Here is an 18,486-nt window from a genome sequence, read left to right on the forward strand (position 1 = left end):
ACATATGAATGACTAAGGCTACTTTCACACCTGCGTTCGGTGCGGATCCGTCTTGTATCTGCACAGACGGATCCGCACCGATAATGCAAACGCTTGTATCCGTTCAGAACGGATCCGTTTGCGATACATTGAAAGTTAATGGGGAAACGGATCCATTTTCAATTGCACCATATTGCGGAACGGAGACCAAACGCAGCCAAACTGATGCATTCTGAACAGATCCTTATCCATTCAGAATGCATTGGGGCTGAACTGATCCGTTTTGGACTGCTTGTGAGAGCCCTGAAACGGATCTCACAAGTGGACCCAGAAACGCCAGTGTGAAAGTAGCCTAAAAGGAGTCCCATTATGAAAACTTATAAATATCCTTTTTTTTTTTTACATTTTATAACTTATAAATAAAAACCCTTCTTATAAAAAGAAGAAAATATTTTTGCAGCGCTGCATCCCAAGACCCATAACTTTTTATTTTTCTCTCTACCGAGCTGTGTGAGGGCTTTATTTTTGCGAGGCGTCTTGTAGTTTTTATTGGTATTATGTTCAGGTACATAAGGCCCCTTTCACATGAGCGAGTATTTGTTTTGGATTTATTATTTTTTTGCCATGTAATAGTACCACAACAGACAGATGCCCTTTAATGTATATGTTAAACATGTGAGAAAAACTTGATGTAAACCCAGCCTTAGAGACTTCACTGCACTAAATACTGCAAATGGGTTTGAATAGAAGGGGAGATGTCTCTGATGTAGTTTATCTTTCCACAGCTTGTGTATAATGATCCATCGTTATTAACCCACAAATGAATACAGAGAAATGGCGACCTTTCCACCCCTAGTTAAGCTTACATTCCTTACCTGTAGTGAAACATAGGATGTTGAAGACTAGTTGGCCTGTCCCTATTCCCTGTTATACCGGCAGACAGTATCAAAATGGGAGATTTACTACATTAGTTTTCTTGGATGAAGAATATTCTGACCTTTTTTTGCCTTTTTTTTACAGGGTGTTTTAAAGAACAGATGGTCTATTCTCTACCTCTTGCTTAGTCTAAGTGAAGATCCACGAAAACAGCCAAGCAAGGTATGTAGTGCTCACGATCCTAAGGGCTCGTTCACAGGAACGTTTTTTCTCGTTCCGTATATGGGCCTTTTTTGCGTTCCGTATACGGAACCATTCATTTCAATGGTTCCGCAAAAAAGAACGGAAAGTACTCCGTATGCATTCCATTTCCGTTTTTCCGTTCCATTGAAAGATGGAACATGTCCTATTATTGCTCGCAAATCATATTCCGTGGCTCCATTCAAGTCAATGGGTCCGCAAAAAAAACGGAACACATACGGAATGTATTCTGTATGTCTTCCGTATCAATTCCGTTTTTGCGGAACCATCTATTGAAAATTTTATGCCCAGCCCAATTTTTTCTATGTAATTACTGTATACGGAAAAACGGAATCGGAAACACTACTGGAAAAAAAAAATATAATGAAAAACTGATCCGGGAAAAACCACCCGCAAAACACTGAAAAAGATATACGGTCGTGTGAAAGAGGCCTAAGGCTTTTTTCACATGAGCGATGAGGAATGAGTCGGGGTCTGTTCAGGAAAAAACTGATGGCTTTGCATACAAGTTTAGGCTACATGCACACGACCGTTGTTATGGTCCGCATCCGAGCTGCAGTTTTTGTGGCTTGGATGCGGACTTATTCACTTCAATGGGTCCGCAAAATATGCAGACAGCACAAGAATAGGCAGTTATAATAATGGCTGTCCGTGCCGTTCCGCAATTTGTGGAACGCACACGGGCGCCATCCGTGTTTTGCAGATCCGCAATTTTCCGGACCGCAAAACACACAACGGTCGTGTGCATATAGCCCTAATCCGTTTTTTCTGTAATTGTGTTCAGCCTTTCAGTTTTTTCCGTGCAATGCAATCAGCTTTTAATGCATTTTTTGCGCGCATGAAGAAAAACTGAAGAATAACACTGAACATGTAGTAACAATCAGTGAAAAACGCATTGCATCCGGATGCTTTCAGTTTTTTTATGCAAGCACCATTCATTTCTATAGAGCCAGGGCTGCGTGAAAACGCACAGTATAGAACATGCTGCGATTTTTCCTGAAAGCAGAGATGATCAGTGATAACGCTAATGTACACAGACCCATTGAAATAAATAGGTCAGGATTCAGTCCGGATGCTGTGCGTTCACAGCACGCATCACTTGCAGATGGAAAACTTGCTTGTGTGAAAGAGGCTCAAAGTAGCACCCCCACAAAATTATTCTTTCACCTGTTGGAGAGGTACACAATATGAACTGTAGTGAAGGTAATTTCCTTACCTGTGACTGTATTTGTCAGTTATCTACTCCCTTCTGATCCTCAGCTGTGTCATGTGACACTTTGATCTCCAGCTGACTAAGGACAGGAAGTCAGTTACTTCTCAATTCGTTCCTATGAGATTGAAATTGAGGCTCCCATAGGAATATATAGAGAAACTGGATTCCTGTCCACACATAAGACGCTGTGTTATTTGGAAAGTCATGCTGGTCACATGACAAAGCTGAAGATCAGAAGGGAGGGGATACATCACTAATACAATCTCTGGTAAGAAGATTACCTTCGCTACAGTTGAGATCATGTACCTTTTTAATAGGTTAGAGAATAATTTTTTTTTGTGAGAGTGCTTCTTTAGGGGGACGTTCAGATGCACCCGTTTTATGGTGTTCATTTACTGCCATAGATTCCAATCACCTGTTTCATTGCCATGGTGTTTACTCTGAGGCTGGGTGTCAACGTTCAGGTTTACTGATGCAAATTTTGAACCCAAAATGAGGAGAGGACTGGCTGAGGGAGGGGGAAGAATCATTGCCACGTGGGATAGGAGGATTACGCTTCCTTCTGAATGTGATGAGGTGTCATCTACCGCTCCTAAAATGTGTGTTGCTCCAGAGAGTGAGACTCAGAACACTGGAGCGAAGATGAGTAAAGTACTGGTTTCTACACACAAACCGAAGAGCATAGTGACACCATACTGTACACGCTAAATGAAGAACAGAATAACTTCCTGGTACAGACTGATGTTCTGGAAACTTTGAGAGACCAGGGCAATCATGTTCACCGAAGCAGATTATCTACCAGTAAATATGGTATAGTAAGTCAATTAAGGCAAGGACATAGGACCCCCTTTATGAAATCCAGTAGTAATCCAGTGCCATGGTGCCCCTTAGTCATTAAATTGGTGACATTTGACTCAACTCATTATTTTATACCCTGTATATTTGTTTTTCTTAAAATAGATAAGCTACTTGTAACCCAATAAAGTAAAATATTGTCTAATCGTTCCAGCCGGGGGATCCTGGTGTGAGAACTAAGACACCACCTATCAGAGCAATCTACAGCTTTTGTAATCATTTAGGCTGGGTTCATATCCGTGGTGGAGGTTCTGTTATGAGCCTTCGTTGACGTTTCCGGCAAAAATGCAGAACAGAATACGCTGTGCAAGATGAAAGACACTATAACGAAACCAGCGGACCCTATATAGTCGGTAATGTTTGTCTGGTGCTGTTGGCATTAGTGTTGATCGAGCACCAAAGTGCTCGGGTGCTCGAGTAGAACACTTTGAAATGCTCGGGTGCTCTACCGAGCACAATGGAAGTCAATGGGAGAACCTAAGCATTAAACCAGGCACCCCCTGCTCTGAAGAGGGGAGGGTGTCTGGGTCACATGAAAAGGTCAGAAATTGATGCAAACACCACTGAAATGGTTCAGGAACAGCATAGGGAGGATGTCTGGATGCATCTTGGACTCCCAGGTCGCTCCTGGGAACGATGTTATCCGAGTAGAACGCCACTTTTACAAACTGACAATAATTGCTAGGAAACATCCTTTCCTGTGTATTTACTTTGTATATAAAGTGCAAGTGCTGCCAAAAATTACAAGGAAGAGGCACTCCGATACAACCTGTATATCACATAAAGGAGGGCCTCATTCACATTGTGGTACAATTGTTCAAGTAGTGGGACTCCTACACTCATAAAGGCTATGCACTAAGTGAAAGGGCTGCCAAAAATTACAGGGAACCGGCACTACAATACACCCTTTGTTACACATAAAGGAGGGCATCATACGCACCCTTGAAAAATTATGATTAATGGCCTGCTGGTAACTTTCTAAAACATTAGGAACAAGGGCCTGCTGCTGAGCTGACCCTCTAAAACATTATGGTTGAGGGCCTGCTGCTGAGCTGACCCTCTAAAACATTAGGGGTGATAATGATTGAACCGTAAAACATTAGGGGTGAGGGTCTGCTGCTGAGCTGACCGTCTAAAACATTAGGAGCGAGGGCAGCCTAATAAGCATGTTGATATGATGGAGGAGGAGGACGAGAAAAGGAAGATTGAACCATATACCCTTTTTTGTGGTGGAAGGGGTGCATGGGAACAGTGTATTCAATACACCATAAAAGCCACATTTAAAGTGCCTTTATGTTCAGCTGCTTTCCTCTGGTGGAGTCGAAGTCAGGGGCAATCCAGGCCTTGTTAATTTTGATAAGAGTCAACCTGTCAGCATTTTCAGTTGACAGGCGGATGCGCTTATCAAGCCAGCACCTCCAAGGCGTAGAGCGCCAGTTCGTGCCACGTGGACACCCAATAGTTGTAAGGCACAGAGGGATCACTGAGGACGCTGACACGGTCTGCTACGTACTCCTTTTCCATCTTCCAAAACTTCTCCCTCCTTGTGACACTAGGCCGCGCATCAGGGTGAGGGTGCTGGTGGGGTGTCATAAGGCCTTGGAGAGTGTTGCCTTGCCTCTGTTGGAACTGCTGTGTGTTCCCCTCGTTTCCCCCTCCTCGGTTGCCCAAGGAACTACGGACTCTGCCGCCAGCGTAGTCAGCTGGAAATTTTTGGAGCAATTTTTTCACAAGGACCTTCTGGTATTGCACCATTTTGCTAGTCCTCTCCACCACAGGAATGAGAGATGATTTCTCTTTGTAGCGGGGGTTGAGAAGGATGAACAAGCAGTAATCGGTGTTGGCCAAAATGCGTACAATGCGAGGGTCACGGGAAAGGCAGCATGACATAAAGTCAGCCATGTGTGCCAAAGTCCCAACAGACAAGACTTCGCTGTCCTCATCAGGAGGATGACTCTCAATCTCCTCATCCTCTTCAGCCCATCCACTCTAAACAGATGGAATAAACCTAATATGGGTACTACCCTCTGTAGCGGAGGGAACCATCTCCTGCTCCTCCTCATCATCCAATTCCCGCTGAGAAGACGAATTGAGAATGGTCTGGCTATCATCCTGTGTACGGTCTTCCACCATTTCCACCTCTCCCACATACAAAGCGTCCGCCTTCATAGTGAGCAGCGAGCGTTTCAGTACACACACAAGTGGGATGGTTACGCTGATAATAGCGGCATCGCCGCTCACCATCTGTTGATTCCTCAAAGTTGCGTAAAACCTCACAGAGGTCAGACATCAATGCCCACTCGTCGCTTGTGAAGAGCGTAAGCTGACTAAAAAGGCGACAACCATGTTGCAGCTGGTATTCCACTACTGCCCTCTGCTGCTCACAAAACCTGGCCAACATGTGGTACGTGGCGTCCCAACGCATGCTCATGTCGCACAACAGTCGGTGAGCTGGCAATTGCAAGCGCTGCTGCAGCGTTGCCAGACACGCGGCAGCTGTAGATGACTTTCGGAAATGGGCACACACGCGGCGCGGTTAATCGGAACAGGATGCCCGCTGACGTATGCCCGCGGCGGGCATCCTGTCACAACGCCGGGCGGGGGGGGGGGGGGGGGTCATGCGACCCCCCGTATTGGCGATCGCCGCAAACCGCAGGTCAATTCAGACCTGCGGTTTGCGGCTTTACCTGTGGTTGTGCGGCGGTGCCATCGGGTCCCCATGCGGCTGTGGAGAGGACCCGATGGCATGGAAGGCAGCGCGATGTCTAAGGAAGGCATCACGCTGCCTTCCGGTGAAGAGCCTGTGAGATCCAGCCCCCTGGATCTCACAGGCCCCGGAAGCTGTATGAGTAATACACACAGTATTACTCATACAGCCAATGCATTCCAATAAAGAAGTATTGGAATGCATTGTAAAGGAATATACCCCTCAAAGTTCAAGTCCCAAAGTGGGACAAAAAATAAAGTGAAAAAAAAGTTGAAAAAAAAATAAAGTTTTCCCCCAAAAAAAACTTAGTTTCAAGTAAAAATAAACAAAAACTTAATTTTCCCCAAATAAGGTTAAAAAAAATAGGGGAAAAAAAAAAGTATACATATTAGGTATTGCCGCGTCCGTATCGACCGGCTCTATAAACATATCAAATGACCTAACTCCTAAGATGAACACTGTAAAAAATAAAAACTGTGCTAAATAAACCATTTTTTTTGTCACCTTACATCACAAAAAGTACAACAGCAAGCGATCAAAAAGGCGTTTGCCCACCAAAATAGTACCAATCTAACAGTCACCTCATCCCGCAAAAAATGAGCCCCTAGCTGAGACAATTGCCCAAAAATAAAAAAAACTATGGCTCAGAATATGGAGACACTAAAACATCATTTTTTTTGTTTGAAAAAAGCTGTTATTGTGTAAAACTTACATAAATAAATAAAAAAGTATACATATTAGGTATCGCCGCGTCCGTATCGAGTGGCTCTATAAAAATATCACATGACCTAACCTCTCAGATGAACACCGTAAAAAAATTCTAATAAAAACTGTGTTAAATAAACCATTTTTTGTCACCTTACATCACAAAAAGTGTAATAACAAGTGATCAAAAAGTCACACGGACCCCAAAATAGTGCCAATAAAACCGTCATCTCATCCCGCAAAAATCATACCCTACCCAAGGTAATCGCCAAAAAACAGAAAAAATTATGGCTCTCATACTATGGAAACACTAAAACATGATTTTTTTTGCTTCAAAAATTAGATCATTGTGTAAAACTTACATAAATAAAAAAAAAAGTATACATATTAGGTATCGCCGCATCTGTGACAACCTGGTCTATAAAAATATCACATGATCTAACCTGTCAGATGAATGTTGTAAATAACAAAAAATAAAAACGGTGCCAAAACAGCTTTTTCTTGTTATCTTGCCTCACAAAAAGTGTAATATAGAGCAACCGAAAAAAACCTAAACCCTAAACTAGTACCAACAATACTGCCACCCTATCCCGTAGTTTCTAAAATAAGGCCACTTTTTGGGCGTTTATACTCTAGGGGTGCATCAGGGGGGGCTTCAAATGGGACATGGTGTCAAAAAAAAACAGTCCAGCAAAACCTGCCTTCCAAAAACCGTATGGCATTCCTTTCCTTCTGCGCCCTGCCGTGTGCCCGTACAGCGGTTTACGACCACATATGGGGTGTTTCTGTAAACTACAGAATCAGGGCCATAAATATTGAGTTTGGTTTGGCTGTTAACCCTTGCTTTGTTACTGGGAAAAATGGATTAAAATGGAAAATTTGCCCAAAAATTGAAATTCTGAAATTTCATCTCCATTTGCCAATAACTCTTGTGGAACACCTAAAGGGTTAACGACGTTTGTAAAATCAGGTTTGAATACCTTGAGGGGTGTAGTTTATAGAATGGGGTCATTTTTGGGTGGTTTCTATTATGTAAGCCTCGCAAAGTGACTTCAGACCTGAACTGGTCCCTAAAAATTGGGTTTTTGAAAATTTCTGAAAAATTTCAAGATTTGCTTCTAAATTTCTAAGCCTTGTAACATCCCCCCAAAAAAAAATATCATTCCCAAAATGATCCAAACATGAAGTAGACATATGGGGAATGTAAAGTAATAACTCTTTTTGGAGGTATTACTATGTATTATAGAAGTAGAGAAATTGAAACTTGGAAATTTGCAATTTTTTAAAAAAAATTTGGTAAATTTGCTATTTTTTCTTTATAAATAAAAATGATTATTTTTTTTTTACTTCATTTTACCAGTGTCATGAAGTACAATATGTGACGAAAAAACAATCTCAGAATGGCCTGGATAAGTCAAAGCGTTTTAAAGTTATCAGCACTTAGGCCCCTTTCACACGAGCGAGTATTCCGCGCGGATGCGATGCGGGAGGTGAAGGCATTGCACCCGCACTGAATACCGACCCATTTATTTCTATGGGGCTGTTCACATGAGCAGTGATTTTCACGCATCACTTGTGCGTTGCGTGAAAATCGCAGCATGCTCCTCTTTGTGCGTTTTTCACGCAACGCAGGCCCCATAGAAATGAATGGGGTTGCGTGAAAATCGCAAGCATCCGCAAGCAAGTGCGGATGCGGTGCGATTTTCACGCACGGTTGCTAGGAGACAATCGGGATGGAGACCCGATCATTATTATTTTCCCTTATAACATGGTTATAAGGGAAAATAATGGCATTCTGAATACAGAATGCATAGTAAAACAGCGCTGGAGGGGTTAAAAAAATAATAATAATAATTTAACTCACCTTAGTCCACTTGATCACGTAGCCCTGCATCTCCTTCTGTCTCTTTTGTTGAATAGGACCTGTGGTGAGCATTAAGTACAGTTACAGGACCTTTGATGACGTCACTCCGGTCATCACATGGTACGTCACATGATCTTTTACCATGGTGATGGATCATGTGATGACCGGAGTGACGTCATCAAAGGTCCTGGAATGAATGCTCACCACAGGTCCTGTTCAGCACAGAAGGAGACAGACGAGATGCCGGCAGCGCCAGCAAGTGGATTAAGGTGAGTTAAATTTTATTTTATTTTTTTAACCCCTCCAGCGCTATTTTACTATGCATTCTGTATTCAGAATGCTATTATTTTCCCTTATAACATGAAAATTAATTCAATCTACAGAACACCGATCCCAAGCCCGAACTTCTGTGAAGAAGTTTGGGTTTGGGTACCAAACATGCGCGATTTTTCTCACGCGAGTGCAAAACGCATTACAATGTTTTGCACTCGCGTGGAAAAATAGCGGGTGTTCCCGTAACGCACCCGCACATTTTCCCGCAACGCCCGTGTGAAAGAGGCCTTAAAGTGACACTGGTCAGATTTGCAAAAAATGGCCAAGTCCTTAAAGCGAACCTTTTACTTGCATTTCACTTAATAAACTATCAAAAGTACCTTATAGATCATCCTCATTGTGTTAGCACACGGTCTTGTCCCGCTTTTCTGTCATGTATATGCATGAAAAAATCGCCTTTATAAAGTACTCTTCTCCAGCTCCACAAGTCACGATAGAAGTCAAGGGGGTAGCCCTTCCCTCACTCCAGGCTGTAACTCCCCTGCCCTAACACCTCCTCTATGCAGTCTAATTGACACCCGGCTCAGTCGCCGGGACCGCGCTTGTACAGGCGGCGCATGCGCCGTCGGACTCGAGCGCGATCCTGTAACTGAATCGCGCATGCGCCGTACCCGATGCCTGCCTGTCTTCAAGATAGCCATCTAATTAAATCTGGGTTTGTCACATGTGTATATCTATGTATAGATAGATAGCCCCATGAAATATGTGGAGTTTTTGACATATAATACCTGCTGTATATGATAACAATGCTCCAGATGATCACTGGCTTGCGATCTGCGGCAAGTCAACAGTGATCACGTGGACGCATGGAGCGTGAAGATCGGGGCGCGCGAGGAAGAGAAGACAGGCAGGCATCGGGGACGGCGCATGCGCGATTCAGTTACAGGATCGCGCTTGAGTCCGACGGCGCATGTGCCGCCTGTACAAGCGCGGTCCCGGCAACTGAGCTGGGTGTCAATTAGACTGCATAGAGGCGGGGTTAGGGCAGGGGAGTTACAGCCTGGAGTGAGGGAAGGGCTACCCCCTTGACTTCTAACGTGACTTGTGGAGCTGGAGAAGAGTACTTTATAAGGCGATTTTTTTCATGCATATACATGGCAGAAAAGAGGACAAGACCGTGTGCTAACACAATGAGGATGATCTATAAGGTACTTTTGATAGTTTATTAAGTGAAATGCAGGTGAAAGGTTCGCTTTAATGTGAAATAGGGCTGAGTCCTTAAGGGGTTAAACCCTGCCACAGCTCTGCGGCGGTGTGCTGTTTGTCACCTAAGCAAATTAGTTTCAGCACGGCCTGTTGCCTCTTTCCCACCGCAGTGCTAAACTACTGACTAGTGCTGCAAGATGAGAATTTAGAGGTGGGAGTGGAGGAGGGGAAGGGGTGGTTGCAGCCACTAATGTAGGTGGTGGCGGAAATCCTGATGGAAGTAGGGCCCGCAATCCTTGTCATCGGTAGCACCTGTGCCATCCCAGGGTACGACTCTCTTCCGGCCTCCACAACGTTCACCCAGTGTGCCGTCAGGGAAATGTGCTTTTGACCAGGGACGCTACTTGTCCATGTGTCAGTCGTTAAGTGGACCTTCCCAATAACTGCGTTGGTCAGGGCACGGGTGATGTTACGGGACACAGGCTGGTGTAAGGCGGGGACGGCACACCGGGAAAAATAGTGGCGGCTGGGGACTGAGTAACAAGGGACCCCCGCCGCCATCAGGCTGCGGAAGGCCTCAGTGTCCACAAGCCTAAATGGCAACAGTTCCAGGGCCAGCAATTTGGAAAGGTGCGCATTTAGTGCTATGGCCTGTGGGTGGGTGGCTGGGTATTTGTGCTTTTCGTTCAGGGCCTGGAGTATGGACATCTGTACGCTGCGCTGGGACACAGAAGTGGATGGTGCTTGCGAAGGTCCAGGTGCAGGGCGGGAGGCATTCGGGCCTGCGTCTTGGACAGGGGATTGGCCAGCACGTAACACAGGGGAAGAGGAGGCAGTGGTGTGACCTGCAGACACTGATTGTGGACCCAGATTTTTGTCCCACCTATTATGGTGCTTTGTTGCCATGTGACGGATCTTGCTGGTGGTGGTGAGGTTGCTAGTGTTCACGCCCCTGCTCTTTTTGGTACGGCACAGGTTGCAAATGACAATTCTTTTATCGTCCGCACTTTTCTCAAAAAAGCACCAGACTGCGGAACACCTACCCCTTGGCAAGGGAGATTGCCGCAAGAGGGTGCCCCGGGGAACAGTTGCTGGCCTGTTTGGTGTGGCCTGCCTTCTTCCTTTTGGCACCCCACTGCCTCTTCCAGCCTGTTGCGGTGCTGCGGATCCCCCCCCCTCTGTACTGCTGTCCTCACTCGGCTTGCCACCTTTCCAGGTTGGGTCACTGATTTCATCGTCCACCTCCTCCTCTTTCACTTCCTCACTCTGGTCATCCTCCTGACTTTTTGACCTAACAACAACCTCACTTATTGGCAACTGTGTATCATCATCATCATCCACCTCGTGAAACACTAATTGCCGTTACCCCCCGTCATCTTCTTCTGACTGTGGATGCTCAAGAGTTTGGGAATCAGTGCACAAGATCTCCTCATGTCCCTCTTCAATCGGGCTTGGAGAGAGGCCCAAATCAAGGAATGGCGATGAAAAGAGCCCCTCGGAAGGTCCGAGTGTGGGATCACTTTTTTGCCAAGACTGTCCATGGTGGGAGGAAGGAGGATTGTGTTGACCAGACTCTTGGCTACTGAGACTGGACTTTGTGGAAGACAGGGTGGTGCTTAACCGACTGGAAGCATTATTTGCTGCAATCCAACCGACCATCTGGTCGCACTGGTCTGACTTTGAGAGTGGTGTCCTGCGCCGCCCTGCAAACTGGGACATGAAGCTAGGTATCGTGGATGAGTGTGTTTCTTGTGCTCTGGCAGCAGGCACAGTTTCACCGCACACAGGGCCATGGCCTCTGCGTGCATCATCAGCAGCTCGGCCACTTCCCCGTCCCTTACTGCTCGCCTTGAGCATATTAAATGGTATATATGCTTGCAAGTATGTCACACGTACAGTAGCACAGGTTTTGTAATTGTATGCGCAAATAAATTACACTGAATGATATTTAGGATGCGCAAACGTTGTACAGGAGATGTAGCGCAGAAAATTTCGCTGTCAGCAGTGGCCATACAACTGCGCTGAATGTTAGATATTTAGGATGCTCAAATGTAACACAACAGATGTGGCAGAGATTGTGTCACTGTCTGCAGCGGCCAAACAATTGCACGCAATTTAGTGCATGTTGCGCTAATAATATATATTGCAGCCAGATAAAATAATTAAAAAGACTTTTGGGTCTCTAACATCTTTCAACACTAAACCCTGCCTAAAAAAAAAATTAAAAAAAATATTCCTGTCCCTACACTATCTGTCCCTTCTGCTGCAGCTCGCCCTGACTAAGACTGAGCCGAACCACATATCATTGGGTGCTATATAGGCGTTCCAGCCAGCCAATCACTGTAATGCCAGTAACCAACATGGCTACGGCATTACTTTGAGTGCCAGTACTTCTCTGCACGTTTATTCGCTGCGTAGCAGCCAACAAACGTGCGGGGAGGAGACTTGAGCACACTGTTCAGCTGAACACCGCGATGTGCCGAGCATCGCGATGCTCGAGTCAAAATGTTCAGCCGTGCATGCTCGATTAACACTAGTTGGCATCATAACATGGATCTGCCACTTCCTTTTATTATTATTTTTTTTTTTTACCTAGACAAAATCTTGTAAAGCTGAAAAAATGGCACAGTTTTGGTAATTGCTAGTGGAACTCCTGTACAATACCACAACAGAAGTGGTAGTCTTGACTGTTATTAACTATTATTTCTGTGTGTTTTATATATAAATTGTTGTAGGATGTAACTTTGTGTTCGTTTTAGGTTTCCAGCTATCCATCTTTTTTCGCTCAGGCTTTGCCACGTGATGCACACTCTACACCTTATTACTATCCCAGACCACAAAACCTACCACTGAACTACCAGGATCGAAGTGTGCCATCTGCACAAAATACTATGAACTTGGGAAGCAGTGGAATTTGCAGCATAGGGATGTATTCCATAAATGGGCCAACACCTACGCCGCAGGCCTTTGTTCCAGGGTAAGCTGACATTTTAAGGTCTTTCTTTTTAAATAAACGTTTATTAATTTCCAAAAATATAACTATACATTCTTAGTGACATGAATACCAGAGGCTCGGGTAATGCACAACATTTAACCGTAGTAGAAAGGAAAAAGATTGAAGTGGTAATGCGAATATCTCCTTGAGGTAAGCAGATGACATTCAGAGATTTTAAAACCTGTCCTGGCTATGTGCTGCTCACCAATGTGTGCGAGCACGAACCAAAAGAGGAGCAACTGAAAGACGAAAAACCGCAGCAGGCAGGGCATGCTACTAATAAGACAAAAACTGCAGCATTCCCTGAAAACCATGCGCTTTTTCTCTACTTTGTGTGAATGAGATGATTTTTTTTATTTTTATTATTTGCCTTAATTCATTTGTATACTTAAATATTATACTTTTGCCTATAAAAATTTTTTATAAAAAAACAACAATCCACCAAAACGCTAAAGATTTTTTTAAACTTTTATTATTTAATATTTCACCACAAACTATGGAACTGAATATTAAATGTATCCACTTTGCCTTGATTTTAGCCCAGGGACAATTCTGACGCCACTCTTTGCCTCCAAGCTTTGTCCCAGGTGGCTTATCCGGCTGGTTGCAGATATTGCTTTGTCACATTTTTCATGATTTGCAATATTGTCTTGAACTACTTTCTTTCCTTCTTACTCTGATGTAATGCAATGCATCAAGTTTCCTTTAGTTTTTCTAGTACAGAGAGTTTATTAAAAGGCATGGGCATCTTAATAAGTTTTGCTCATCTTCTATACCAGCTATAAAATAGGGTAGTTTTATGAGGCAGTTTACATGAGCTTTTGCAGGAAATCTGTTGGCCCATAAGGACTAACCTTCTGTCCGTAAGCCACATCGACTTGGGTGGCTAAATTTTTACACAAATGATGCATGCACGCAAAATTTCCAACCAGGTGTGTCGGGTACACAATTGATAATTGAAACTTCCACACAATTATCGATTGTTCTGCGGTTTGGGATCCCTGATGCGTGTCATGATTTCCTTTTTATATCAAGGTATGCTGGGTACAGGTGGCTCCATTAGTACCCAAGACATTCAGAACTCCACTGGAACCCGTGTGGATCACTGCTGGAAGTTGTTGTCTGTGTGAAGTATGTGAATGCAGTATGTGCATTGATGCATCAGCGTATCAGTAATATTATTTATTGCTGTTAATGGTTTTTGAACCATCTGGACCTCTAGTCAGAATTCTTGTAATCTGGTTTGCTATGTTTTGTGACCCTTTTTTTTTTTTTCTTTTTTTCCTTTTTTTTTTTTCAGTCAGCCTTATCAAACTCAAGTGGGAGACGCTCTCCGCCAGCAGTTGGGCACACGTCTTGCATGGACGTTAGCAGCTGGTCAACAGCCAACATTGCAGAATGCTGCCTCCAAACCAGGGCCTAATGCAGTTGCCCGTGGTGTGCCAAGAACAAAAAGAGAAGGCGAAACAAGTGGTAATTTATAAAAACAACAAAAATTTTTTAAATATTTACACACACACTAGTCACAAAAAGTTAGGGATAGTAACATAGTATATAAGGCCGAAAAAAGACATTTGTCCATCCAGTTCGGCCTGTCATCCTGCAAGTTGATCCAGACGAAAGCAAAAAAAAAAACTGTGAGGTAGAAGCCAATTTTCCCCACTTTAGGGGGAAAAAAAAATCCTTCCCGACTCCAATCAGGCAATCAGAATAATTCCCTGGATCAACGACCCCTCTCTAGTAGCTATAGCCTGTAATAATATTACGCTCCAGAAATACATCCAGGCCTCTCTTGAACTCTTTTAGTGAACTCAACATCACCACCTCCTCAGGCAGAGAGCTCCACAGTCTCACTGCTCTTACCGTAAAGAATCCTCTTCTTTGTGTACAAACCTTCTTTCCTCCAGACGCAGAGGATGTCCCCCCATCACAGTCTCAATGATATTTGGCTTTCAGGTGAAATTTATGGAAAATGTAAAAAGTTCACGCTACAGTGATATTATATTATGAAAGTAGGGCATTTACGTAGAAGCAGCAATGGTAATCTCCTCATATCAAACAATTTATTGAAACAAGCGCCAACACCAGTGGTCGGTATACCCTCACAATAAATGTCAGTGTCTCAATAACTTGTCACGTGGCCTTGACAGGGCTCCAGATGGCGACCAAAATGGTCGCTAATGCGACTTAGAATTTACAAATGGCGACAAGACTTTTTAGTCTTGTCGCCATTTGCGACTAGACCCGCCGCCGCAGCTCTGCAGTTGAATACAGAGGCGGGGCACAGGAGATGATAGTTCTCTGCCCCGCTGCCGATGTTCGTCTCAGCAGCGCAGTGGAGAAGGAGTCTCTCCCTCCCCCCTGTGCTGCTGCCGCCGCCTCCGCCAATAAGAGGAGAGACGGGAGCAGGGGAGGGGCTGTGGCCACTGCGCCACCAATGAAGATAACTGACGTGTTAATACAAATACAGGAGGCGGGTGCCGGAATCAAATAGCCGGCACCCGACCTCTATGACAGGGGGCAGCGATCAGCGGCAGTTAACCCTTCAGGTGCGGTACCTGAGGGGTTAACTGCCGCTGATCGCAGCCCCCTGTCATAGAGGTCGGGTGCCGGCTATTTGATTCCGGCACCCGCCTCCTGTATTTGTATTAACACGTCAGTTATCTTCATTGGTGTGCCCCCCCCCCCCTCCCCAACACCCCAGTATAATAAACATTGAGTGCGCCCCCCCCCAGTATAATAAACAATGAGTGCGGCCCCCCCCCCAGTATAATAAACATTGAGTGCGGCGCCCCCCCCAGTATAATAAACATTGAGTGCGGCCCCCCCCCCCCAGTATAATAAACATTGAGTGTGGCTCCCCCCCCCCAGTATAATAAACATTGGTGGCGCAGTGGGAAGTGCCAATGAGGGTTAAAAATAAAATAAAAATGTAGCTCACCTCCTCCAATTGATCGCGCAGCTGCCGGTCTCCTGTTATTTCTTCAGGACCTGTGGTGACGTCACTGAGCTAATCACATGGTCCATTACCATGGTGATGGATCATATGATGTACCATGTGATGAGCACAGTGAGGTCACCACAGGTCCTTTGACATGTCCTGAAGAAAGAACAGGAGACCGGCATCTACGCAATCAATTGGAGGAGGTGAGTTAATTTATTAATATTTTTTTAACCCTCATTGGCACTGCCCACTGCGCCACCAATGTTTATTATACTGGGGGGCGGGGCGCACTCAATGTTTATTATACTGGGGGGGGGGCGCACTGCGCCACCAATGTTTATTACACTGGGGGGGGCGCACTGCGCTACCAATGGTTATTATACTGGGGGGGCGGGGGCGCACTGCGCCACCAATGTTTATTATACTGGGGTGTTGGGGGGGGGGGGGGGGGATAACACAGTGAATAGACTTTTATCTTAGCAACCGTGCGTGAAAATCGCACCGCATCCACGCATGATGCGGTGAAAACGCAGAATATAGAGCATGTTGCGATTTTCACACAACGCACAAGTGATGCGTGAAAATCAACGCTCATGTGCACAGCCCCATAGAAGAGAATGGGTCCGGATTCAGTGCGGGTGCAATGCCTTCACCTCCCACATTGCACCCGCGCAGAAATCTCACCCATGTGAAAGGGGCTAAGGGTAAATAGGACAAGGGTTCCAGCCCCTAAGGGGGCTAATAGTAAGTAAAAAAAAACATAAACACTAAGGCTATTTTCACACTTGCGGCAGTGTGATCCGGCAAGCAGTTCCGTCGTCGGAACTGCCTGCCGGATCCGCCGATCTGGATGTGACTGAAAGCATTTGTGAGACGCATCCGGATGCGGATCCATCTCACAAATGCATTGCAAGGACAGACCCGTCTCTCCGCTTGTCATGCGGAGAGACGGATCCGTCTTGTATCTTTTTACACATTTTTACCGGTCTGCGCATGCGCAGACCGGAAGGACGGATCCTGCATTCCGGTATTTTGAATGCCGGATCTGGCACTAATACATTCCTATGGGGAAAAATGCCGGATCCGCCATTCAGGCATGTCTTCAGTTTTTTTCGGCGGAGATAAAACCGTAGCATGCTGCGGTTTTATCTTTTGCCTGATCAGTCAAAACGACTGAACTGAAGACGTCCTGATGCAAACTAAACGGATTACTCTCCATTCAGAATGCATGGGGATATACCTGATCAGTTATTTTCCGGTATAGAGCCCCTGTGACGGAACTCTATGCCGAAAAAGAAAAACGCTAGTGTGAAAGTACCCTAAAATATTAAGTTTAAATCCCCCCTTTCCCAATTTTACATATAAAATATATAAACAATAAATAAATAAACATATTACATAGTGCTGCGTCCAAAAAGTCCAAACTATTAAATTATTAAAAAATATCTCCTATGCGGTGAGCATTCGCCATTTTCACCTTGTCACCCCAAAAAATAGGATAGGACCGTTCTATTATGGGCCGAACGTTTCATAAAATGCGAAATGCACTTTTTTGGGTGTTTTTTTTTTTTTTGCGCGGTATTGAGTATCGCAATACTTTTTTATGGTGACGAAAGCGAATCAAAATTTTGGTATCGAAACAACCCTACGCCGATTTGATCGGCGTAGCGTTGTCACGATACCAAAATTTTGATTCGGTTTCGATTTGGCGACTAAAAATGTAATTTGGCGACTAAATTTTTCAGTTCAGGAGCCAATGGCTACAAGGTATTTTTTTTTTGTCTGGAGCACTGCTTGAGCATCAATTACAGCTTGACAATGACGTCTCATGCTGTTCACAAGTCGACTTAGGCTACTTTCACACTAGCGTTCGGAGCGGGTCCATCTGATGTTTCATCAGACGGATCCGCTCCTATAATGCAGACGTTTGCATCCGTTCAGAACGGATCCGTCTGCATTATAACTTAGAAAAATTTCTAAGTGTGAAAGTAGCCTGAACGGATCCGTCCAGACTTTACATTGAAAGTCAATGGGGACGGATCCGTTTGAAGATTGAGCCATATGGTGTCATCTTCAAACGGATCCGTCCCCATTGACTTCCATTATAAGTCTGGACGGATCCGCTCGCCTCCGCACGGCCAGGCGGACACCCGAACGCTGCAAGCAGCGTTCAGGTGTCCGCTTGCTGAGCGGAGCGGAGGCTGAACGCTGGCAGACTGATGCATTCTGAGCGGATCCGCATCCACTGAGAATGCATGAGGGCTGGACGGCTGCGTTCGGGGCCGCTTGTGAGCCCCTTCAAACGGAGCTCACGAGCGGACACCCGAACGCAGGTGTGAAAGTAGCCTTATTGTCCGCTGAGGCATGGCATCTCACTCTTCTTGAAGGGTGGCCCTCAGGTCATTGAGATTCTGGGGGAACAGAGTTACGAGCCTCTACACAGCGACTCGGCTAATCCCATAGGTTTTCAATGGGATTCAGGTCTGGAGAAAGTGCAGGCCACTCCATTTGAGGTACCCCAGTCTCCAGCAGCTGTTCCCTAATGATGTGACCTCGATGACTTGGCGCATTATCATCCATAAAGATGAAATTAGGCCTGTGTTGTTCA

At 45.0% G+C, this 18,486-nt stretch overlaps 1 protein-coding gene across 3 annotated transcripts in view; it reads left to right on the forward strand.

The window, feature by feature from the left end:
- Window positions 1-18,486, forward strand: part of TUBGCP3 (tubulin gamma complex associated protein 3) — a 151,348-nt gene that overhangs the window by 31,541 nt on the left and 101,321 nt on the right. For all 3 annotated transcript variants that reach the window (XM_040425207.1, XM_040425208.1, XM_040425210.1), the window contains 3 exons: window positions 1,000-1,077; window positions 12,699-12,916; window positions 14,235-14,407. In XM_040425207.1, the coding sequence (XP_040281141.1) occupies window positions 1,000-1,077; window positions 12,699-12,916; window positions 14,235-14,407 (469 nt within the window). The remainder of the gene's footprint in view (window positions 1-999; window positions 1,078-12,698; window positions 12,917-14,234; window positions 14,408-18,486) is intronic.

The sequence above is a fragment of the Bufo bufo genome, chromosome 3 (genome assembly GCF_905171765.1).
Source record: "Bufo bufo chromosome 3, aBufBuf1.1, whole genome shotgun sequence".
NCBI classification, from domain to species: domain Eukaryota; kingdom Metazoa; phylum Chordata; class Amphibia; order Anura; family Bufonidae; genus Bufo; species Bufo bufo.